The following is a 25,853-nucleotide window of genomic DNA, read 5'->3' on the forward strand; positions in this document are numbered from 1 at the left end:
CTCTACTATATTCTCTCTGAGAAGGAACTACATAATTTGCAACAGGTACAAAATGCAGCAGCCTAGCTACTTACCCCACATAACCCCAATTTTTCACTCCCTGGCTTTAAGTTAAATGGATGATATCCTTAAAAATTAGGCTACTTACTTATAAAAGCCCAAATAAATTGGGTCTGGCCTGACAAAAATAATGGTTACCCATACTCCCACATGCTTCCTTCACTCCCAGAGTCAAAGCAGCTCTAATTTGAATGCTTTCAGTCCCTAAGAAGAGGAGTGTTTTAGAGGCATTATTTAACTGAGCAGTACACGTGACAGGTCAGAGGCTGTGTTTGACCTGCTCTGCACTGTGTTATGCTTCTTTGGATGCAGCATATCCTGGTAATGTGCATTTAAAGTACAGGCTACACTATATGCAGGAAGAAAAACAGAGTTTGACTAGAACACTCTTTAAAAAGAAGCCCTATTATACCTCCAGTGTCGCTCTGCATCATGAAACATCACATAGCAGCGCAACAGGGAACCAGAAAATGCAAGAATTTCTTCTTTCCTTGGTACATCCACATGATCCAACTTATATTATGTGCTTATCTCACACATTTATGGATACATCAGCATTTTATGCCTGATAAAATATATGAGGTTAGCATTATTGCTTCTAAATGAAGTGTTTTGTTGTATTGATGGAGCAGATGTAAAGAAAAAAAAAAAAAGAGATGTACATGGCTGTCATTTTTATGTAGCATTGATTTTTACTGTATTATGTGCACTTATTATGGTTAGATTATGAGCCCTTTCACACTGAGCCGCCCCGGGCGTCGGCAGTAAAGCGGCGCTATTTTTAGCGCCACTTTACCGTAGCTTTAGCGGCGTTATTAACCCTCGCTAGCGGCCGAAAAAAGGCTTAAATCCGCCCGCAAATTGCCGCTTCAGCATGGCGCCGCTGCCCCATTGTTTTAAATTGGCAGGAGCGGTGGAGGAGCAGTGTATTCACCGCTCCTACACCACTACAAAGAAGCTTCTGGCAGGACTTTTTGTGACGCCCTGCCAGCACAGCGCCCCAGTGTGAAAGCACTCAGCTTTCACACTGGGTTTGCAGTTGAGGCTTTTTTCAGGCGATATGCAGGTGCTATTTTTAGAATGCCTCCAGTGTGAAAGGGGTCTTAGGCAAACCATTGGTTGCAGGAAAGAAAAATCGCTCAATTCCTCCATCAGTGTTGATGGGGTAATCCCTCCCACAGTGTTATTGTGTTCTGCCTGCGAGGAGCCTTTCCTCCTGGCAGAGCACAATGCTTACTGCTGGCAGGTATAGCTATCAGCAGTAATCGCATGAAAAAACTCCAACCGGCTGGTTGTACTGAAGTTGATAGATGGACTGACTTCAGTACAACCAGCCTGCCCTTAGATGGATTGGATCTCAGCCGGTTCAACAGAGATTTAATCCATTTTAGGACAGGTCGACATGTATATCAAAAAACTCCTGCGCCACAATCCCTGAAATCCAAACTAAACTAATTACCAGCAGCTACCTGAAAATAGGTATCAATAAAAATGCAGTATTTCACATAGGAAGAGCTACTGTATATACACACACACACATGGTCAATATAGCACCAAAGTTTATATAGCCCTGCCTATCTGAAATACTACATCAATCCATCTATGGCTGGCTTTAGATTGGCATGCTATGCAACGACCACTAAGCGTATTCTTGTTTGTTCAGGGTCTCACAACAGTGGGTTTAAATAGGAATGATTTTACTCCGGTTTTAGGTTTTGAAAATGAAACAAAAAATATAATACATTCAAATTCGCATTCGGTATTGTAGTGCATTCAACCCACTAGCATGAATGCAGGGTGAGAAAGAGTTAACAAGACTGACACATTCTATAAATTGCTGACAGATGAATAACTTTATTTTAGGGTTCCGTTTGTCACAATGACCACAGGATAAGGTCTGGTAAGAACTGATTTTGAAATTATGTCTTCATACAAAGTCAAAATGTCAGCATTAAATAGTTTAAATTTAGTCTGAAATGTTATGTCTCATGTGATGAACTTTGTCCTTCTTCCCTCCCTCCTTTCTCTTTAAGTTGTGCAATATTCTTTGTCCATATTTTGTATAACCCTTACCATTAAAACTAAGCATTCATTGAAACGGCTATTTTGTCTTGTGCATTAAATGCTTCCAGAGCTCTGACAGAATTTCTCACTGATTAGACCTGGACAAGCAGATTTAACCCTTAGACCCCTTTCACACCGAGCCGCCTATAGCGTCGGCGGTAAAACGCCGCTATTTATAGCGGCGTTTTACCGTCAGATTTGCAGCGCATTTCGGCCGCTAGCGGGGCACTTTTACCCCCCCCGCTAGCGGCCGAGAAAGGGTTAAAACCGCCCGCAATAGTAGCGTTTTGCCGGTGGTATCCCAGCACTGCCACATTGATTTTAATGGGGAGCAGCAGTGGAGGAGCGGTAAACAGACCGCTCCTTCACCGCTCCAAAGAAGCTGCTGGCAGGACTTTTCCCGACGTTCTGCCAGTGCAGCGCTCCAGTGTGAAAGCCCTCGGGCTTTCACACTGGAGACAATGCTGCAGCTGTTTGCAGACGCTATGTTTAACGCCTGCAAAAGGCCCTCGGTGTGAAAGGGGTCTTACAATGAACAGTTTGCATCATGCACAATTTGAACCTTCTCGAGGTCATGTAATATCCTTTGTCTGCCATGCTTACATACATATTCTTGAGATTAGATATGTGGCAGTTTGATAGTGTATCTTTGTATTTTCTTAATATCTCAAATATATTTCTCTAATCCATGTGCAACTATGAAACAAAACAATCTTGAGACAGTCTGTCTTTATCTAAAAAGCTGAGTTGTGAGAGCTCCAGACTGCAAAAAACATACAGTGCATAGGTTTTCCCCATTTTTTTAGAGAATCTATTTTTGTCATTGGTGCTGTATAGAATAGGACATTGAGCTACAGTATACTGATAAATTATGAGTTTCTGGTAATAAATATAATAGTGGGTGAATAAGGCCATTTGTTAGTGATATCACTTGTATTTCTAATACATATATTCTACCAAATAGGTTTGTAAGGACTGATATAGTGTAGTCCAGTAATATTATTATTTAAGGTACTTATACAGCGCCGTCAATTTACGCAGTGCTTTACATATATATTGTACATTCACATCAGTCCCTACCTTGAGGGTAGGGACTGATGTGAATGTACAATATATATGTAAAGCGCTGCGTAAATTGACAGCGCTGTATAAGTACCTTAAATAATAATAATAATAATAATAATAATAATATTACTGGACTACACTAGATCAGTCCTTACAAACCTATTTGGTAGAATATATGTATTAGAAATCTATTTTTTTTAGATTTATTCTCATTTTATTATTTCACCTTTCCTAATGTGATGTCTGCTAGCTGTATACTAGGGTAAGACAAAGCATTATAAAATCATTTTCTATTGCTTTTTATTCCATTAAATGTTTGGAACAGGCGCTGTTCATTGAAGGGGTTGTATAGAATCATTGATATTAGATTTGGTAGCACAAACGTAGGTAGAGACAGAAATGTTAACAGGCAAAATAGCCAATTTATTGTTTTGGCAATTGAACTTTAAAAAGCTGTTGGAATATAAAATATCTTCATATTAAAGCAAAAAGTGTGATAAAATCCCTGATTACTGCTTTATAATAAAAATATATTTTTAAAAATGCACCTAAACCCATATTCCTGCAACTGTAAAGAGTAGCATTAACAAATATCTATCCAGGGTAACAGACTGTTCTTGGCTTTTTAGCATACACTCTACTCTAGACCACGATCCATTGTTGGGCTGGGGCTCAATGTCCTGTACCTGGCACATCACATTGTAGACATCCACTGATCTGATAGGAGCCGATCGAAAGTTCACTTTAAAATCTGAAAAAGAAAGCAAGCCTTGCTTGAGTTTTTGCTTTTTAATTTAACTTGATGAATGGGAACAAGCCTAAGGACCACATTTTTACTATAGATTGCATAGGTGTAGGACTAAGTACGACTGTAGTGTCTTTTCTATTTACCATGCTCTGTACTGCCACTATGCTCATAAGGGTATGGCCTAGGACTGCTCGTACCTGGGAATTCTTTTTAACACTGTAGGTCTAAAGATGAAACAGGGAGGGGGGGGGGGGGGATTAGCTATTGGAGCACTCAGTATACCATGCTAAACAAGGTGCTGGTTACCTGGTCCCCCAGTGTGTGTTGTAGTTCCTCTCATCATCCCCTATATTACTACAGTAAACATTATTTGCTACAACTAAGCAGATTTTAAAGTTAGCTGCATGGTTTAACTTGATTATACAGTCACTTTTCAATTTACTATTAACAATGTACTGAAGGGATCTACCTGAATGGAAGTAATTTGAACTAGAGCAGTGGTCTTGAGGAATACTGGGGCTCTAAAATGTGCCACTGACTTATCCAAATGGCTGCATATTAGCTTACCATTTGAAAACGTGTTTGTTGGTGGCATTTTTAGCTTTTGTAGACTACCATAATATTTTGTTCATCACTATTTGAGGATAAATAGGGCTTAATCTGGTATCAGATTTAGATATGCTTTTACTCCTAAATTCTAACTAAACAAAAAACAAAAACAAAAAAAACGCAACTTTTACAGCATTTTGGCTAAAAGGATATAAATACTTAAGACATAATATAGTACATAACAGGGTATAAATATATAAAATGCAATTTTATTTTGTAATGTAGCAGAATGGTTAAATTCAAAGTGAAAGTATTTTTTTTTACCCCTTTATTATTTTTATCCTAATGTATATCAGGACACACATTGAAAAAATAATCTGAGTAAATTGTTAGTGTAACTTTAAGATAAATTTAAGCCAGGTTTGTGGACAGAAATTGGCATGATCGTAGCAATTTCATGGGCTTACAATTATTAAAATTCCAAAAGAAATTGTGCTCACTCATGTGGGTGTTTGACGCTCATGCAGTAAATGCAAATGTCATCCAGAACATCCAATGTGTGATTTATTGAAGTAAGATGCTCTGCGTTTATCAGAGAGGTTTAAAGTATGTAGCCCTTTGAAAAAGCACATGTAGGAGAGAGGAATGAGACATTGTGTGTAACAGAAAAGCCATAAAGCACTGCATGTAATTAGGAAAAGCATGTAATAGCAGTATTAAACATTAGGTACAAAAGTAAAAGGGTGAGTGAAACACAGAATATAATAGAAAGACTTGAGGCACTGTGGCAGATAAATGTGCATGGAAATATAAAAGGAGTGTAAGGCACTGTGTGCAACAGAGACGCATAGGAAATTGTGAGGTGAGGCACAGAAGTGTAGAGTAACTACTAAGGTATGAAGCACTGTGGGTGCTACAGAGCTCGGGAGGACTGGCTGTAATACAGAAGTATGAGGCAAGGAGTGTAAAACAAAGTTATGAAGAACTGTACTTTATAGAGAGGCACTTGATTCTAATAGTGAGACATAAGCTGCTGCACGTAATAGAGAAGTATTAAGCACTGATCATAACAAAGAGTCATGAGACACTGTGTAGGCATTAGGTGAATGTTCCATAACACTTCAGAGGATGAAAATAAATCTAACCTGAAACTAATAATTTAACATTTAAATAATGCACTACTTAGACATGTGTCTTTTTGAACCCAAATAACATATTGCTATATAAAAGTCCACATGCGGTGCTAAATGAGAAGTAAATCCAAGAAGGGAGAGTTGATAAACCCGTCACCAGCATCAATGTGTATAAGAAAGCACACCACACCATGTGGAAATCCAATCTGCTTACCAGACAGCTAAAAAAAGCAGGCATGTTATAGATAGAACAAGACCACAAGGTTGCGGCTAATCGTCAGACATTCTCATACAGCAAAAACTGCTTTGAGCTCTCATATGGGATGTAATAACATTCACCCAGGCGGCCTGCAATACCCAATGAAAAGATAATGCAGGAGGATGTAAAAGATGTTGGGATTTTTAATTTAAGCAAAAATACACTTACTGACAATGAAAAATATGTACTCAATCATGGGCTTAAATTTGCCCCCGATAAGCCTCTAAGCAAATTTGGAGCCTTTATGGATGTGCAGAGGTACATCAGGAAAATTAATATTAAAAGGCATTATTTTGTCGCAGCCAGCTGGGAGAGCGGTTAACACCACTGATGGGGTGCGACATTCAGGTTTGTCCAATGCCTCTTTATTTAATCCACCAGGTTTTGTTCCTCCTTTGGTTTCAGTCTTTAAGGATTTAGTGCTACAGGATATTGACAAACTTAAAATCAAAAGGGAGCATAGTAATTCCAGGTTTTGTCAAGGACTAAAATCGTTAAAGACTAGAAAAGATATTATCCTTCGCCCCGCAGACAAGGGGAGTGGAATCGTGGTATTGGATAAAATAGCGTATGTAGAGGAAATTAATAAAATCCTTTCTGATACAGATACCTATGTTCCTTTACACTATGACCCAATGGGTAAATATAAAAAAGAGCTTACCAAACTCATTGAAGCAGGTTTTAATGACCATTTACTGAACAAAAAAGAAAGAGCATATCTAGTTCCTATGGCCCCAAGGAAACCTGTGATATACTTTCTCCCTAAAGTTCACAAAAATCCGGTCAATCCACTGGGAAGACCTATCATCAGCTGTCTGGACACCTCGAATTGGGAAATATATAGATGGCTTTCTTCAGACAATTCCTCCTGGTTTGGAGGGGCTTATTACCTCCAAAACAGAGGGGTTGTCATGGGTGCAAAGTTTGCACTGAGCATGGCAAACCTGTTTATGGCTAAATGGGAGGAGGATGTCGTCTACTCCAACAGGAGGCCTGAACTGGTGTTCTGGGGAAGGTATATAGACAACATCCTCCTCCTATGGGATGGCGATAAGACATCGCTAACTACCTTTATGCAGCGGCTTAATGAGAACTCTTTGGGTATTGCTTTACAATTTGAAACCAGTAAAAAAAAAAAAAAAAAAAGAAAGGATTAATTTCCTTGACCTTAGTAATGAAATCAATGATGGTATTTTTAACATCTCCACTTTCTTCAAAAGTACAGACAGAAATGGCTATATTGGGCAGGGAAGTTGCCATCACTCCACATGGCTGAAATCAGTGCCCAAAAGCCAGTTTGTTCGCTTAAGACGTAACTGTACCATGAAAAAAGATTATTTGGAGCAAGCCTCAATCCTTAAGAACAAATTTCTAGAGAAGGGGTATGTGACTACTGATTTAGAAAAAGTGATAAAACGAAGTGGCTATTATGGATAGGGCCACTATGCTTAAAGGAAAAGACAAATCCACACGTTATCTTTAGAGGAATACCACCTTTAAAGCTCCAAGTTGCTCCAAAATGTTTTGGATGCCCCCAGTAAGGTTTATTTTTTCCAAAACTCTAAAGGCTTTTTCCTTGACGAAAATGTGCCGTTTGTTATGTTAACAAAAACAAAGATAGAAAAATCTGTCAATTTAAGTCCCACATCACTGCTAAGGTATACGATATCAGTACTTTTATAACCTGTACGTCTAAAAACGTGGTTTATTTATTGATTTGTCCATGTGGTCTACAATACGTAGGCCGCACCATGCGAGCCATGAATGTTAGGATTAAGGAACATCTGGCATATATCAAGAAAGGGTTCCCCAAACACACTGTTTCCCGTCACTACTTGGAATGTCATAATAAAAATCCAGTAGGAACCACTTTCATAGCCATAGATCGATTTACACCTCATTGGTGAGGGAGTATGAGAAAGAGAGATCTCATGGTTAGAAACTCGCTGGATCTATGACCTCAAATGTTATACTCCCTTTGGGTTAAATGTTGACTGGGATGTGAACAGTTTTATTAATAATTGTTGATCCAGTCACTAGTAACATTTTTCTGTTCCTTACCAGATTTATCTAGGTTTATCTGCATAGCAGTTTCTCTGGTCTGCCACTAGATGGCCCTCTTACTAGTATTCGTTTCAACATGATTTTAAAAATTGTTTTATTGATTGTTCCCTAGGTAGCTTCCTATAATATTATATTAAATTTACCTTTAAGGAAACAATGAAGTTTGTTTTATGTTTAATCAATGCTTGTATTTTATTCAGGGTTTTTATAATGTTTGCTAATATATATGGCGCTCACTCAGCGCTGTCCGGTCACTTGCCACACCCGGTCTGTGCTTTTCTGGAGTGATGTCATCCATATGAGAATGCTCAGCGGTGGAATGCAAGTGCGGTGCGTGTTGCGCTCCACTGGCCTCACTTCCGGCTGATGCATCATCCTGGGGGTTTGCTCTTCTGGGATGGGCGTCGTTGGTTATTTAGATTAAAGAGCATGCTAGTGTCTTATAGCCACGCCTCTGACAAAATCCTGTTGGATGAAACATGTCAGGCGGGCTGACACTAGCACGCTGAGAGCCGCGGCCTTTAGAACATCATGATGTACTTGTTCCTGTATTAAACTGTAAGTTACTACGAATACAATTTTTATATTGCTTTACGGGCTTCACTATTGGCTGCATTATCTTTTAATTGGGTATCGCTGGCCGCCTGGGTGAATGTTATTACATCCCCATATGAGAGCTGAAAGAAGTTTTTGCTGTATGAGAATGTCTGACAATTAGCCACAACCTTGATTGGATTCTATTTAAAGCTGAAGAATGGAGCTGTGGTCTTGGTCTGTCTATTACATGCCTGCTTTTTTCAGCTGTTTGGTAAGCAGATTGGATTTCCATGTGGTGCGGTGTGCTTTCTTATACACATTGAAGCTGGTGACGGGTTTATCAACTCTCCCTTCTTGGATTTACTTTCATTTAGCGCCACATGTGGACTTTTATAGTCTTATGTTTTGCTGATAAACAAATTGTGCTGGCTGCTCATAATACTATCTCTAACATTATTAAGTAGCGTGGATATTGACCTACTTTGTAATGTATTGCTATAACTACATCAAAGTTTACATACTATTTGCACATGTCTATAACTTTACTTAGCAACCAAGCTTATTGTAGTATATGCCAATCATAGCAAAACATTTTATGGAGTCTCTTTATTTCAGAGATTTACCTGGGCCAGATGCCAAAAAGAACCCCCTCATGTCCATCAGTTCATTGTCATAGCCATGCCATCCATGCTGCCAGCCTTGCTTAGGCAGGGTGCCATTATTCCAGAAGGGCAATGTTTCTTTACTCTGGGAAAACAGATCAGCTCAGTGAGTTATATGAAATAGCACAATGAAAGTTAAAGAGTATAAAAGTATATTTTACCTGCGTAATAAACCAGCCCTGTTCAGCAACAAGAGTTAAGGGAGACACAAATTTCCCTTTTTTGTAATAAAATCTGTCTGGAATTTGGTCTCTCATATAAACATCCATGTGTTGTAAATCCTTCAGCTGGTTGTACACCTGCAAAATAAAACTATTATAAAATGCAATATGCTACTGCAGATTTTTTAATCTTTGCACCCCAGAGGAAGCCTTGAAATAATTCAGGCCTCATGGAATCTCAGCTAAAATTATTAAATCAGGGCCAGTGGCAAAAAAAATGCCCCTCACGTTGATGGTCAGTGGGAAAAATACCCCTTATATTGGTGGCCAGTAGGAAGCATGCTTCCTTACAGTGGTGCCCAGAATGCCACCTTTACAAATGGCTAAAAAGGATCATTGGAGTCATGCCACTGGCTCTACCAAGAAGTGTTTGACCTCTCATTTTATGGTACCTGCAAAATTCTGGTCCATCAGCCACAGCTCAAGGTACACCTAGCAACCTGTGGAGAAACCTTAGGGCTCCACAGGACCATGATTGAGAATATCTGTACTATGGTGTCTAAACATGGCTATTGGACACACTGAGATGAACCATATGTGCCTTAGTTAGCCTAATTTTTCACTGGTAAATAGAAACCAGAGACAGGAGAGTGTTAAACTGCACGGAAAAAAACTGACCTGCTCCTAAGGCATTAGAACTTAGGCCGGCCCTACACAGATCAAATCTCAGCAGAAGCTGGCCAAGATTCGAACTGTTAATGGGCAGGCTGAATGTACCAAGTTGATCAATCAACTTGGGTACAACCAGCCTGCCAGATTCTCTTACAATTATCACTAGCAGCTTCCTCCTGGTGGGGGGCTGATTTTTTTCTATACCCACTGTATGTAACATAATGTGGGAATGATATAGGTCCCCAACTTGTAGCCCAATGGTAGCAAAGGCTCCAAATTTGGGACCCTATGGATCTATTATATCAATTGTAAAGCCAATTATAAATAATTACTACAATGATACATTGTCCCTCAGAGGTTGGCCCCTAGGTCCTAGGCCTGATCTTTTCATCAGCATCATTCTTTTATGACACATAATTAAAATTATATTGGCAGATTCTTCGGTGATGCAGGTATCTTTAACAGCACAAAAGTCTACAGAACAGCATTCTGCCAAATACATTTTTAGGTGTGGAGCAACTGCATAAAAGTGTAAACAGTTCAACAGTCTCTGGAATTTAACAAAAAGAAAAAGGACACTTGAAGTGGAGTCCTCTCTGCATAAACATAAGGAACAAAATTAGGGCTAGTTTGATTTAAAGCGGTTTGAAACCTGAAAACAAAAATGATAGTAATGCAGCTTACAAGTCTTTAGATGTGGTTGTTGTATTTGTTTCCTTTTTCCCCGCATATTGACAAGCATTGTCACCCTGGGATAGGAAGTGTGTTAGGACTATATAACGCTGTGTTAAGTCTAACACCTCCCTCTCTTCTCAACAACAGGGGAGGTGTTTTGTAGTCCACAGAGATAGCAAGGAACAAACTGATAACAGTTCAGTGTCAGAGAGTACAGGAATAGAAGTATCAGCTCACAAGATTTCTGGCTGGATGAGCAGCTATTTTTTATTCTTATTTTTGCACTTGAACAGATACAATAAAACACTTTCAACAGCATATTTAAAATGTTACTTAACCCAGGACACTGCATTCACTATATCTGGTCTCCTACACTACACAAAACGTGGAAATGCAATAGTCTGAGTAAATATAAACTGCTAAACACCTTTTTTCATTCAGCAGTCAGAGCAGTCTTGTGACTTGTATCAGTGTCTAGTTAAAGTTTGTAGGAGGAGGAGTTTTCATTTTCCCCTGATTGTCCTATGAGTCTGAAGGACCCCTGGCCTTCTGTCTGGACAGTGCTGATTGGCCCTGTGCAGATCTCCAAAAAAAAATTCTCTAGCAATACACACCAAACTGAGCATGTGCAGCTTGTCCCCAATGCTCTATTCTATCAGGATATGGATTTGAGTCTGTGGAAGAGGAGGATTATCAGGTTCCACAGTGAATATAACAAGCATGCTTTACTGCATTTACAGACTGATTTTACTGTTGTGGGTTTAGTAACACTTTAACATGCCCAATAGGAGCAAATAAAATAAATGTATTGTTAAAGTTTACATTACACTTTAAAATGTCAGTTTGTCTCAGCACCATGTTTATTGTCTCAACTATAAAATGGCAATGAAAAAGACTATGTGATTTGACTGATTTTCTAGTCTCACTTACCTTAGAAAGCTTCCCTTCCACAGGCCAGAGGCTCACCACAGGACCTCTATCCTTCATCTGTAAAATGTCATTGAAATCAATGTAATTTTGAAGCTCTATCACTTTGTCCATCCAGAATATGTCTGTCATCCCATGATCAGAAAACAGAATTATATTTAAGTCATCCTTAAGGCCACTGTCCTGGAAATAGACAAAATACTACAATAAGAGGCAATATAGGAGTCTTGTAAAGGATAAAAGCAAGAGCCTGTTTAAAAAGACTTTTGTTCGATTCAAATGGATTTTGCATTCTTTACGTCTAAGAGAATGCAAACTCGAAGCTGGTCAGAATTAGGCTTAGACCATTTTTACCAAGTACCAAAAAATACCTGAATTACAAAGACAAGATGCACATTAAAGTGGAGGGCCACCCTGAAAAAAAAATAAATAAATAAATAAAAAAAATTTAAACTTACCTAAACCCTTGTTGCTAGGCAGTCTTCCTAATCTGCCTCTTCCTATTCCGCGGCGTGTTCTGCTCCTCGGTGAGCGGCCCCGTTGTGTTCTGGGAACTGTGTGTGTTCCAAGAACACCAGGGGGCCATTCACAGAGCACTGCTCGCGTGTGCGCAGTAGGAAACTGGCAGTGAAGCCGCAAGGCTCCACTGCCTGTTTCCCTTACTTAGGATGGCGGTGCCGGGACCCGAGAGCCGACAGGTCGGCCTCGGGCGGCCGACATCTTGGGCACCCAGGACAGGTAAGTACTTATTTAAAGTCAGCAGCTACAGTGTTTGTAGCTGCTGAATTTTAATTTTTTTTTTTCAAGAACGGAATCCCGCTTTAATGTTACTATTTTCATCAAACTTTATTGTGCTGGATGTGTACAGTGGAATACCTGCCTAGGTCCTCCCCCATATTAGAATTAACCGATCTCTGGAGATCCACAAATTATATATAATTTCAGAACCATCTCAGGCCACATTCCTTCAACATCTGTAGTGGTGTAGTGTGACAAAAAGACAAGAGACAGTTTAACAAGTCCTTTAATAAAAAGGTCTTCTTCCTCCGGTCTTCTTCTTATGCTGTGTACACACAGGCAGACTTTTCGGCATCAAATGTCCGATAGTCTATCCGACTGACTTTCGAACGAACAGACTTGCCTACACACGATCACACCAAAGTCCGACGGATTCGTACGTGATGACGTACAACCGGACTAAAATAAGGAAGTTGATAGCCAGTAGCCAATAGCTGCCCTAGTGTCGATTTTTGTCCGTCGGACTAGCATACAGACGAGCGGATTTTTCGACCGGATTCGAGTCCGTCGGAAAGATTTGAAACATGTTTCTAATCTAAAGTCCGTCTGATTTTCACCCGAAAAAGTCAGCTGCAGGTCCGATGAAGCCCACACACGGTTGGATTGTCCGAGGGATTCGTCCCGTCTGACCAGTCCGGACGAAAAGTCCGCCCGTGTGTACACGGCATTACTCTTTCCTTCCACTTCCTCCATGGGGGGACCCCCACGCAATTTTGTTCTTGAATTTTTTTGAGCCAGCAAATCTTTTTTAACATTCAGCTGTCAGCAGGGAACCCTGCTGACAGCTGATGACTCATCGGTTGCTAAGGACACGGCAGCCGGCTTTCTGGCCCACTCCTTATCAACCGGCTATATACAGTGAATGTAAAGCAAAATGAAAAATTAACACAAAATGCAAAATCGCGGTAAAAAAAAAAGCTCAGCAAAAATAAATAAATAAATAAAACAAAAAGCACTGCAGAAACGCTCAAGAGCAACATGCATAGATGTGAATAGAGCCTAAGGGAATATGTATAGGCTCCACTGAACATAAACTCTGCATATGCAGGTGCAGGGCTTTTTTTCAGGGGGAACTTGGTGGAACTCGGTTCCACCACCTCTGGCTCAGACCCTTTGGTGCCTGCTCACCACAATCATTTGTAAACACAGAAGTCTGGTTTCTGTGTTTACAAGTGACAACTCTGCACTCTGTGTGTAACCCCCATGAACTCTGCACTCTGTATGTAATGCAATCCTGATATTTAATGCACCTTAAGACCCTTCTACTGTTTGTGAAATATGACCACACCCACTATTTGATGTGATTTGGAGGGTGTGTATGGGGGGAGGGGTTTTGGGGGGGTCGTGTAAGTTCCAGCACCTATTGTTTGAGAAAAAAAGCCCTGTGCAGGTGACATAATATTTTATATTTATCAGCTGCACACAATCCTCCCGATGCTGATGGCAGAACTGCATAGGTTTGGGCAGTTATCAAACTTTAAGATCAATTACACAAAATCTGAAATTCTGCCAATAAATGTCCCTGCGGACCTGTCTTCTTCCCTACAACAATGATTCCCTCGCGGACAAATCGAGGAGAGCTGGAAGCCGCACACCGGTGTAATGGTGAATGCTTTATTTAAAAAGCTGAATCATGAAGAAACACAAAACATTACGGCAAAAGCGTACAAAAACAGCTGACGCGTTTCACACTCACGATGAGTGCTTATTCACAGCTATGAATAAGCACTCATCGTGAGTGTGAAACGCGTCAGCTGTTTTTGTACGCTTCTGCTGTAATGTTTTGCGTTTCTTCATGATTCAGCTTTTTAAATAAAGCATTCACCATTACACCGGTGTGCGGCTTCCAGCTTTCCTCGATTTGTCCGCTTCATCTTGCATCAGCCAGCACCTGGGACTCTTCCCTCTTGAAGGATAACACTATACTGGCTTTCATCTCCTCTGGTTTGTGCCTACCTGAGCGGTAGGACCCCTCTCTGCTTAGTTAACAATGATTCCCTGCCATATTTAGGGACATACTGTATATCTCCCCAGACTCACAGTGACTGCATCCCCTTAACTATAGTAGACTCTTGGACAGAGTGATTGCGGATCTCAAAACATGGCAAGAGCTTTCAGTTATGGGGTTATAAAGAATAAATGTTATTAAAATGAATATTCTCCCACATATCATCTACTATATGCAATCCTAATTCCTCACCCACAGACTTTCTTTAGGCATTTGAAGAAGGCCTTCCTGACTTGTGTGGAACAGGAAAAACCCGAGACTAGTCTATAATATTCTATGTAGACGAAAGGCGGATGGGGGCCTAGGACTACCTGATGTGTCGTTTTACTATAAAGCCATGGCCCTGGTTAGGATTTTAAACTGGCACCATAACTAATAAATTATGGGTTCCACTTAAAAAAAACCATGGCAGGGTGAAAATTAGCTGGTGCCCCTTGCATAACCATAATGTAGAAGAAGATGAACAGCAGGGCGCCGAGGTCAGTATGGTACCCTTTTGCTAAACAGCCCTGACCCATTGGGGCATGGACACCAAAGTAACATCCACATGAACAGGACCCAAGGTTTCCCAGCAGAACATTGCCCAAAGCATCACACTGCCTCTGCCAACTTGCCTTCTTTTACCACATCCTGGTGCCATCTCTTCCCCAGGTAAGTGACGCACATGCACCCGGCCATCCACATGATGTAAAAAAGATGTGATTCATCAGACCAGGTCACCTTCTTCCATTGCTCCGTAGTCCAGTTCTGATGTTCATGTGACCATTGTAGAAGCTTTTGGCTGAGGACATGGGTCAGCATTGACTTCACAGCCCCATACACAACAAACTGCAATGACCATTTTTTTCTGCTTTCACCACATCAACTTAATGGACAACATGTTCACTTTCTGCCTAATATATCCCACCAATTTTCAGATGTCATTGTAACAAGATATTCCCTCTTCATCATTGGTCATAAATGTTATGGCTGATCAATAATATTATATATATATATATATATATATATATATATATATATATATATATATATATATATATATATATATATATATATACACACACATATATATACACACACACACACACACACATTTATATTTTATTACATACACACACACACATATACCCACTTATGGTCGTGCCCCTATGACCGAGACAAATATGGATCACATAAACACACAACAAAGTTAACAACATAAAATAGACCTTAAGTGTGCCTTGGTGGTCTGGTCCGTATGCCAAGAAAAGGGGGCATACCCAAGATAAGTAATGGGTGATTATGGAGAAGGATGTGCTGCAAAGTGCCCCGAAAAAAAGGGAAAGGGAGGGAATCGTGCACTGGAACTGACAAGGAGCATTGGCAAATGGGCTGCTTAAACACCCCCAAGGCTCCTCCCATAAATTCAGGCCACCATACTGGCCTTTTTATTTATGGTCGTGGCCCTATGACCAAGACAGATATGGATCACATAAACACGTGACAAGACTTACAACGTCTTGTCACGCGTTTATGTCACGTGTTTATATAAAATAAATAGAACTGAAGTGTGCCTTGGTGGTCTGGTCAGTATGCCAAGAAAAGGGGGCAAAAATACTCAGAGGAGTGACTCTATTGGTTCTGTCATTATTGCGCAAGCTTGGTGAAGGCCTGTGCCATTTTCACCTGAGGATTTGGGATGTGTGAGGCGAAGCAAGCGGACTTCCGTCTGCCTAATTTCTTGATCACATTGTCTGGTACTCCATGGTGGGATGCTGCTGAGGCTGCTCTAATCCGGCAGGAATGTCCAAGTTGACTAGAAGGATTCTGACGTGCCTGATAAACTGGCCGCTGGTCGGGGGCAGGTTGGAAGAGGCAACAACAGGCTATAGTCTGATTGGCTGGGTAGATGTGACAGTAGTCGGTCGATCCGTTACTGGGCACCAGGTGTTATTAGTCTGAAAAAGGCTGATGTCAACCCCAGGACCAGTTTGATGAGTTTTGGATACTGCAAAATGAAGGATGTAATGGTCTTGAAAGCGAGTCAGGTGATGTCTGGGCAGTATCTGCCGTAAAAGGTGAATTCGCTAGGCCACAAACAATAGCAGGCCAAGTAGATGGCCGCTTGGATTACTAAAGTGGGCAAAAAACCCCAAACAGGGAATGTGTGAGGATTTTAGACATGTCCCTAAAGATAGCACTTGTAATAGGTAGGGTGGTGCTTCTGGATGCCACGTAGGAGCAATCTGACTGAATGGGCCGTGAACACCAATGCCTTCTGGGGTCCTGTAATGACAAAATGCTAGATGTCGGATAGGTAAAGCCTGAAGGTATTGTGAGAAAGAGCCAGCTGTGTGTGGCAATACGATGCAAAGGCTAGGAACGTGTTCAACGGCACCTGTCGCTGTTCCAGGGCAAGAGGCTAAAACCTGCAGTAGGCGTTCTAAGCAGTGCGATAGGCCTTCATTGAGTTGCGGGCCAAGGAATGGTTAACAAGCTGGGTTACATTGGCAAGGTGTGGCTTTGGTCCATCGTTGGCAGTGACCAAGGTGGGACAGGAGCAGTCGGTGGGCCGGTTCCAGCTGGAAAGTGAAATTAAATTTAAACGAAACAATGCATCTGCTGCGATATTGCATTTGGCTGGAACATGCTTGTAGTAAACAGAACAATAAACTGGTAATGGAGTGACAACTGCACCAGCCTGCGCAGGAAAGACATGATGGGGAGCGATTTGGGCCTGCCCTTATTGATGATGGCGGCCGTGGCCTGATTGTCTGTAGCAAAGACCATCGTTTTGTCCTGTCCAGGTGTGGCCCCAGATCTGGGCAGCTGCCATGGTGGGATACAGCACGAACAGTGATGAAGACGGAGTGAAACCAGGGATTAAGAGGATTTATGGGTCCAAGGTTCGGTGAACCAGTGGCAGCCACAAATTACTGAAAAACCCAGTGGAGGCTGCGGCATCCGTGACTACCTGAGGTGACAGAGCTGATGCTGAAGGGATGAACATCGATATGCCGTTCCAGTTTGTGAGGAACTCGTCCCCCATAGCTAAGTCTGCTATCGCAGCTGGGTCGAGTTTAAGAACTTGATCTGGGTCTTGTACTATAGTGAGAAAATCAAGAGCCATGAAATAAAAGACCACCCTTGAGGAATATTCCTCATGGCAAAGTTGAGCATCCTCAACAAGGACTACAGCTGCCTTTTAGTACACCCTTGTCGAAGGGTAAGCCACAGATGACCGTCCTGACACGGGCTAACTTGTCGGAAGGCAGGCTGGCCTGCATGATGCGCGTGTCCAGAGTGATGCCTAGGAAGGTGATGGAGTGTGCCGGGCCTTCCATTTTATGTTTGGCTATGGGCACCTTGAGGTTTGTTAAACACCACTCTTAACCTGTCTAGGAGTAGCGGGGGTGTGCCTGGCTGTTCCATGAGCAGAAAATCATCAAGGTAATGGATGACCATATGACAGTGGGCCTGGTGCGATAGAATCCATGTAAGGGACTGGGAAAAACACTGAACAGCTACGGGCTGCTTTTGGACCCGGTCAATTTGGTGGCAAAGTAATAGGAATCCCTCCATTTAGTGCCGTTCCACTGCCAGAGGGATGGCTCGATAGGCAGAAGCTTGAACGCATCTGAGATGTCTGCTTTGGACAGCCAGGCGCCGGGTCCTATTTTAATGATGGCTTGGATGTTTAAGTTGACTGATGCATATTTGAGGTAGAATTCCTCGAAGCAATCAGGAAATTCAGGCTTGGGGTGTGGGAGAAATAAAGGGCAGATAAATCATACACTAAGCGGAGTTTATTGGAGAACTTGCCTTTGACAAGCCCAACAGGGCTGACTCTCTAGGTCTGAAAAGGTGACTGCGGGAAGGGGCAGATGATGAAGCCTCTGTCTAGTACAGCCTGTAGCAGCGAGTCTATGGCCTGTTCGTCGATAGCCGCTGGCTGGAGGTTTCTTGCATTCGTGAGTGGAGTGGGGCAGAGTTATGAGGCCGGTGTGGAATACTGCTGTGAAGCCATGTACCAGGAATATAGCCAGTGCAAGGGTGGGCGTGTGGATAGGTAGAACTTCAACCAATGGAGATCTATCTGGCTTAGTCAACTTGTTTAACTGCTTTGAGTGACATGTGACCTTCGGTGTGCCCTATGGAATGCTGGGACAAGGTGAGCAGGGAGGATGATAGGTGTAGTCCCTGGCATAACTGCAGGAGGAGATGCTAGCACCGGGATCACGACTAGGTTGGGGAGTGTCATGGGTGGGCGCACATCCAGAGCTGTCGCTTTGGTTTGGACATCAGAAAACTGCTGTGGATAAGGAGGAGACCAAGGAGTGTAGCTGGGAAATGGTCCCAGAGATGGACTGCAGGGATGCCTGCTGGGCTCTGCGGTGGATGGCAGCGGGAAGAGGAGCCTGAAGAGCTCTGCCTTCCTGCCCGTAGTGGGGTAGGGAATGTCCTTGTGTCTCAGTTCTGCTATGAGCTTGGGGATGGTCTATCCCCTGAGGGACTGCACACTGCCACTCTGAGCCCGCGAAGGGTGACAGAGGGTGGAGTGTGAAGTCATCACTGCTGGCCTGCAACATGGCTCTGGCTATAAGACAAACCAGGGGGGTGCATATGTTAAGAAGAGGTGTAGCAGTAGGATACTGAGCGGACCGGGATACAGAAACTCAGATAAGAAGGAAAAGGAGAAGTACAGGGCAAGAAAAGACAGGCGCAGGGAGGAACCAACTGGGTTCTATGGTGTAGAACCCTGTAGAGTGAAAATTTAGAAAACTCAAAGGAGTGCGTGGCAACCGAGGTGAGCCAGGAGGTCACTGGCCAGGTAACCGATGTGCAGGTGCCCGTTTATGCTGAGCACAAACCTGTAGACCAGAGCCCCAGGGCGTACTGGGGCAAGCAGCTGAAGTCTGGTATGGCCTACGTAGGAATGTTGCGGTCTGTAGTTGGTGATGTGTGCTCGGCCTGCTAACATTTGCACAGTCAGCAACTCAACGTATTAGCGACTTTGTCTGCGTAGGTGAAGGGTCGTCCTTTTAAAAACAGAGTGTAATGCAGAGACACATGTGACAGTAACAAACACCCAATGAGCATGCCAAATTGTGTATGTGAAGTAAACGTATAGTGAAAGGGTGCTGCAGGATAATGTGACAGAGGGACCCGTGAACCACACCCTGACTGACACCCTAGTAGCGAGGTCCTGGCAAGGATCGAACTCGGTCGACTGGAAATCCTGTAGTGAGGGTGACAAAAGTGTAACCTATGTATTTTTTTTTTAACCTGAAACAAAACTGTCCTACCCCTGCTATGCGACTGACCCTGGTGAAGATGCGATCCCTATTTTCCTTTTTTTTTTTTTCTTTCCGGGAGATAACGTCCAACCTGGTGCAGGAGGAAACCTGAACTCGACTGAGCTGAGGGAGAAATAACAGAGAAAGCGATGAGTGGCTCACATGCCACTGGAGATGAATGGCCAACTGAGTGCTGCTACATGTTTGTGTGGCTGATTGTGTGCCACTAGGTTGTGCTCGCAATGATTGCAAGTAGTTAAGCTTGTATGCGTGCTTGCACGTAGGTGCGTGCCACAAGATTTTTTGTGCTACTGGAGAAGTGTTTGCAAGGTTGCAATTGTCTCAATGATTTGCAAGTGTCTGCGGTGCAGGAGACGTAGTTGCAGAAACGGCAAGTGTCCATGCTGCAGGAGATGAGGTAGTAATGGGTTACAAGTGTCAGGGTTGCTGGAGATATGGTTGCCAGTGTCTCAATGAACTGCATGTGTCTGTGCTGCAGGAGATATGGTTGCAAGTGTCTCAATGAATTGCAAGTGTCTGTGCTGAAGGAGACGTGGTTACAGGAACTGCAAGTGTCCATGGTCCAGTAGATGTGGTAGTAATGGGTTAAAAGTGTCAGGGTTGCTGGAGACATGGTTGCGTGGTTGCAAATGTCTCAATGATCTGCAAGTGTCTGTGCTGCAGGAGACGTGGTTACAGGGACTGCAAGTTTTTATGCTGCAGGAGACAGGGTTTCAATGTTAAAGCAGAACTCCTTCCAAAACTTTTTTTCCGTGTCCTTTATGCTGATCTCCTACCTTCACCAACTTTGCCATCCATGTTCTTCTGAGCGCTGTAGTTCCTCTGTAATAGGCTGAACTTGCTGAAAAAACGTTATTACCTGCTGACATCCTGTTTGTAAGACTGCTGGTTTCTATCCCTCTCCTAACCTCAGCCACACCCCCTTGTAGTCTCTGAAAATGAGCAGGGAGGAAGGGATCTCACAGCCCCCGGTCTGTGCCGCCCATGGAGGAGGTGTCCTCCTTCTCCTCTATCCTCCCTCCTCCTACCAGTCACCGCCGCCTGCTATCTCCATGCAGAGCAGGGATTATCATCAGTAATTACTTGTATGAACAGCGGGGATATCCCACTGTCATGTATTGATCGCTGATCTCACGTCCCCTTGCTGTTATAGGAACAGTGCGCTGTAAATCATAACGGCGGTGGGAGGGGCATTAGCGATTGGTGTTCTCACATATAATACCTGTCAATGCAGGAGATCCCCACTGTGTCATCATACAAGTGATTTCTGATAATAATCCCAGCGCTGCACTGGTGGTCCCTGACACTGGGCACTGGTGGACACTGATAAGCTGCACTGGTTTGCATGTATATTAAATATATTATTTTAAATGTATTTTTTAATGTAATACATTCATATTATATTAAAATGCTTTGCATTTATAAGGCTGTAACCTATCATACTGTGTGTTATGTATGGCTTGCTGGCTGTAGAATGAGGTGTGTGATTTATGTTTAAGTGGGCGAGTTCACATTTACAAGCCTAGTGTACCATTTACTCCCATCCCAAGGATTGAGAGAGAAAGAGAGAGAGATTTTTTTTATCCTGTCGTAAAGGTAGAGAGGGAAAGAGGAGGGAGAAAGAGGAGGGGGGGAGAGAGAGAGAGAATATGATGCAATCACTGTTCTAAGAGATCCTCCCTGCCAGAAAAGATGATGCATTTTTTGAACCACAGAGCTGACTTCCTGAAAATTCAATCAGTCGTATCTCTTAAACGGTAAGAAATTTAATGAATGTAGTAACTGTTTAGTGTGTGTGTGTGTGTGTGTGTGTGTGATGGGGGGGGGTATACTAATGGGTGATTTTTTGAAAAAAAATCCCAGAGTTCTGCTTTAACAGTGTCAGGAATGCTGAAGACGTGGTTGCGACTGCGGCAAGTGTCTGTGCTGCAGTAGACGTGGTTGTAATGGCTGCAGGTGTCTGTGCTGCAGGAGACGTGGTTGCGGCGGGTCACAAGTGTCTCTAAAAGGTGGCCTTTGATAGGTGAAGATAGGAGAATTTGAATGTGAAAGACTAAAAATTGTAACCCTAAGCGGCTGAGGCCGTGCACTTATGGTGTGAGCAAATAAATTTGTATGAATTGTTTGTAAGGTGTAAGCGATACGAATTGTTGTGCCGCTGATGCGACTGGATTCGAATTGGACTATGATGAACAAATGGATCAGATACGAATCGGTTGTGGGGTAGAACGGTAGTTAGGGTAGATGCCTAAACAGGGCAAATGAGGTAGTCCGATGCGAAATGGTAGGTAGGTTAGAAAGAAGACACGATCCGATGCAAATCGGCATGTAACCGGTGCGACTAGGTTAGAATTGGACTGTGGTTGGTGAGCAACGTATCCGGTGTTAACCGGAAGAAGTGTGGTGTAGCGCCGTGCATGACGGGTCTGAAGACAAATTTGGTTTCAGCAAATAGATGGGATAAGGACATCGTTCGTACGATTCGCAAGTTCCACTGTGGGAACTGAACATACAACATGGGGGAGACAAGGAATGGCAATGAATTGATATGACATACAACATCATAACGAATCCTACCTATGACAGTGAGCAGTGCAACTAGGTACAAAATCGGACTGTAGCGGGTGTGCCACGTATCCGGTATGAATCGAAAGAAGTGTGTTGTAGCGCCATGCATGACACACATGAAAACAACTTTGGTTTTGGCAAGTAGATGGGAAAAGAACTGCGTTTGAACGATTTGTAAGTTCCTCTGTGGGAACTGAACACACGACATGGGGAATACAACGAATGGTAACCATTGGTACATGATACGAATACATAGTAATGAATCCTACCTGTGAAAGTGAGCAAGACTTGATCGAAAACCACGAATAAAGCAACAGCAATACACTGTATTCGGGAACGTGAAGTGAGCTGAAGAGTTGGCCTGGTGACGTAACAAATCGCGCACTGGAACCGACAAGGAGCATGGGCGAGTGGGCTGCTTAAATACCCCCCCTATCTCCTCCCATAAATTTGGGCCACCATACAGGTATATACACATACATACATACACACAAATACAAACTAGTAATGTATAAATATAAATAGGTCTAAAAAATTTAATATATTAATTTATTATATTTATGTAAAAAGGAAAGAGGAAAAAAAAAAAGCATTTCTAATCCAATGAGACTGAAATGGTATGTAACAAAAACTACATGATAAATGAAGCTGGGATTATTTACCAAGATAGAAAAATGTATAAGAACAGAGAGAGATCTCACTCAACAGTCTATAGATACACTCAGCGAACTTCTGATGATTTGCTTTGTAGTCCTGTTGCTCAATATACTTGTAAATAAAACTTTTGTGCGCTAGCAATAAATAATTAAATAAATAAATGAAGAGTGCCTAGGAGACACAATGTGTGTGTGAATCCCAGCAACAAAATAACAACACCAAGTGCATAAAATCATTACTTAAAAATCCAACTAAATATTGACATAAACTGAAAACAAGTGATCATACATCAGTCCGTGACTAGATTCCAAGAAGAAAATGGGTAAAAAGAAAAAGAAAAAGTCCACTTGCTATATCTCATCACAGAATCATGAGAAATAATAAGCTGAAGGGATTCTTATCCAATGTATATTGATTGCAGAAAAAGGGGTAATAGATGTGCGCTTACCCCAATCGTTGGACCTTCTCTATGGTCCGTCTCTATACGTGACGTCACGTATGACAAAACATGTAGGGCGTGGCCTCGCAGTGCTTGCCATCACGTGTTCCGAAGTTCTTATCTGCACGGGCGTTCTGCCTTTGTTTATGCCGGCTTTTTAAACATTTTTTACTGGAATCTCGTAAATGTACATCTGTGGTTTATTTAAGTAATAAAACCTCAAACATTATTACACTATTGGAGTTTTTCTCCTTATGTTTTCTCTTGAATATGGACTCTTCCACTCTTGAGTCCCCCCTCTGATGTTGGAGCAGTTGGACCATCCGGACCTCACTGGAGTCGGTGGTACATGCTGTCAGGACCCGGATAACAACATTCTGTCCCCGCAGAGGGTTATATCTGCAAGCTCATATGACCTTGCCATAGAGAAGGTCCAACGATTGGGGTAAGCGCACATCTATTACCCCTTTTTCTGCAATCAATATACATTGGATAAGAATCCCTTCAGCTTATTATTTCTCATGATTCTGTGATGAGATATAGCAAGTGGACTTTTTCTTTTTACCCATTTTCTTCTTGGAATCTAGTCACGGACTGATGTATGATCACTTGTTTTCAGTTTATGTCAATATTTAGTTGGATTTTTAAGTAATGATTTTATGCACTTGGTGTTGTTATTTTGTTGCTGGGATTCACACACACATTGTGTCTCCTAGGCACTCTTCATTTATTTATTTAATTATTTATTGCTAGCGCACAAAAGTTTTATTTACATGTTTACCACTTCATGGATATTTGAAGTTTTTTTTGCAGCTGCTCTTTGCGAATTTATTTATTTTTATCACGTATTGCTCATGAGCGCAGGTTTTTCCACCATTTTCTCTAGCTCAATATACTTGACTTTCAGCACCCCAGTCTTCTTCTTTTGCAAATCTCCCTTTTTGTCTTTTAATTTTTTATATAGGCTTATGTTTATCTGCATTGTTCTGATTATGCACTGCCAACTGTATGTACATTAGGGGTGTGGAATTTAATCGCTGCATCGCGATTCGGGTGTCCCCGATGCGGCATCGATGCAAGCGACCTGAAAAACTCCTCTCTGCTCTCACGTCTCTCCTGACGTCAGGCTGAGAACTCCTGACGTCAGGAGAGACGAGAGACGAGAGACGAGAGACGAGAGACGAGAGACGAGAGACGAGAGACGAGAGACGAGAGACAGACCGAGCAGTCACATGAGCGGCATATACAGTTAAACACACACTAAGAAACGAAGTATGAAGCTGCATATATTTTAAAATGCACATGCAGCGGTGGCCACTTAATGGATTATAATTGCATTACCACACAGGTTTTTAACAGCAGTATGTAGAGTACAAATGTGTTTGTATTCTACTTACACTCAGAGCTGATCCGCCCTATACGCTCACTACGCAAAGCTGCGTAGGTCCCCGCAAATTACCTGAGGCCCCGCCTCCCTCTCGTGTCATAGCACGTAGTGCATAGTGCAGTGGGGAGAGGTGGGATGAGGCGATCGGCAGCTCTATGGTGCCTGTGTGGGCGGCGGGATCTTCCCGAGGCGTGTAGTACTCTCTCAAGTGTCAGTGTATACAGTGAAGAGGAGAAGGGAGGGGCCTCTGACCCAGCCAGGTATCAGTTTCACTTTCACTCTGCTTGAACACTGTTGCTGATGCCCGGGTCAGAGGCCCCTCCCCTCTCCACTGTATACTTTCGGAGATAGAACTACTAGCCCCAGGGAGATCCCCCTGCCTGTGAACACCATAGAGCTGCCGATCGCTGCCTCCCACCTCCATCAGCCAGGTACAGGGGAACCTCTGCAGGGGGGGGGGGCAGGGGCCCTCTGGGGACACCGATGTAAGAGGGTGGGCCCTCTGGGGACACCGATGTAAGAGGGTGGGCTATCTGGGGACACCGATGTAAGAGGGTGGGCTATCTGGGGACACCGATGTACGGGAAGGCTCTCTGGGGACCCTGATGTATGGGGAAGACTCTCTGGGGACCCTGATGTATGGGGAAGACTCTGTCAGGTGTGACTGTGTTGCAATGGCAAATGGTTTACATAGCTCATCACGCATCACGGGTCAGGTAGAGGGCCCCTTAGCAGAATTTTGCTTAGGGCCCCAGGGAGGTCAGGATTGGCACTGCTTACACTGGCTCCTACATGTGCTCTGTGCTGACATTTCCCCGGACCCCCCTTTGCACATTCCACTGTTAACTCCTAGTGTGCTGGAAGGTGCAAACGAGGGAGCCCAGAGAAATGTCAGCACAGAGACAGTACAGGGAACTTCACAGGGCTCTTTGTCAGTTGTGGATTATAATCCCTCCTGACCTCTCAGCAGCCATTTGTGTGAATTCCTGTACCCTGTAGTGCACCGGATTAGTGCACACCTTAAGGCGAAGCTCCACCATTTTCTAGTTTATTAAAAGTCAGCAGCTACAAAAAGTGTAGCTGCTGACTTTTAATAATCAGACATTCACCTGTCCCACGGTCC

General features: G+C 42.7%; 1 protein-coding gene across 1 annotated transcript in view; it reads right to left on the minus strand.

The window, feature by feature from the left end:
• Positions 1-3,590: 3,590 nt before the first annotated feature.
• Positions 3,591-25,853, minus strand: part of ENPP6 (ectonucleotide pyrophosphatase/phosphodiesterase 6) — a 75,181-nt gene continuing 52,918 nt past the window's right edge. The window contains exons 5-8 of the mRNA XM_073607064.1: positions 11,580-11,759; positions 9,303-9,440; positions 9,103-9,226; positions 3,591-3,940 (exon numbers count right to left, since the gene is read on the minus strand). Coding sequence (XP_073463165.1) covers positions 3,738-3,940; positions 9,103-9,226; positions 9,303-9,440; positions 11,580-11,759 — 645 coding nt within the window. The 3' untranslated portion in view covers positions 3,591-3,737. The remainder of the gene's footprint in view (positions 3,941-9,102; positions 9,227-9,302; positions 9,441-11,579; positions 11,760-25,853) is intronic.

The sequence above is a fragment of the Aquarana catesbeiana genome, linkage group LG01 (assembly GCF_042186555.1).
Source record: "Aquarana catesbeiana isolate 2022-GZ linkage group LG01, ASM4218655v1, whole genome shotgun sequence".
Lineage (NCBI taxonomy): Eukaryota > Metazoa > Chordata > Amphibia > Anura > Ranidae > Aquarana > Aquarana catesbeiana.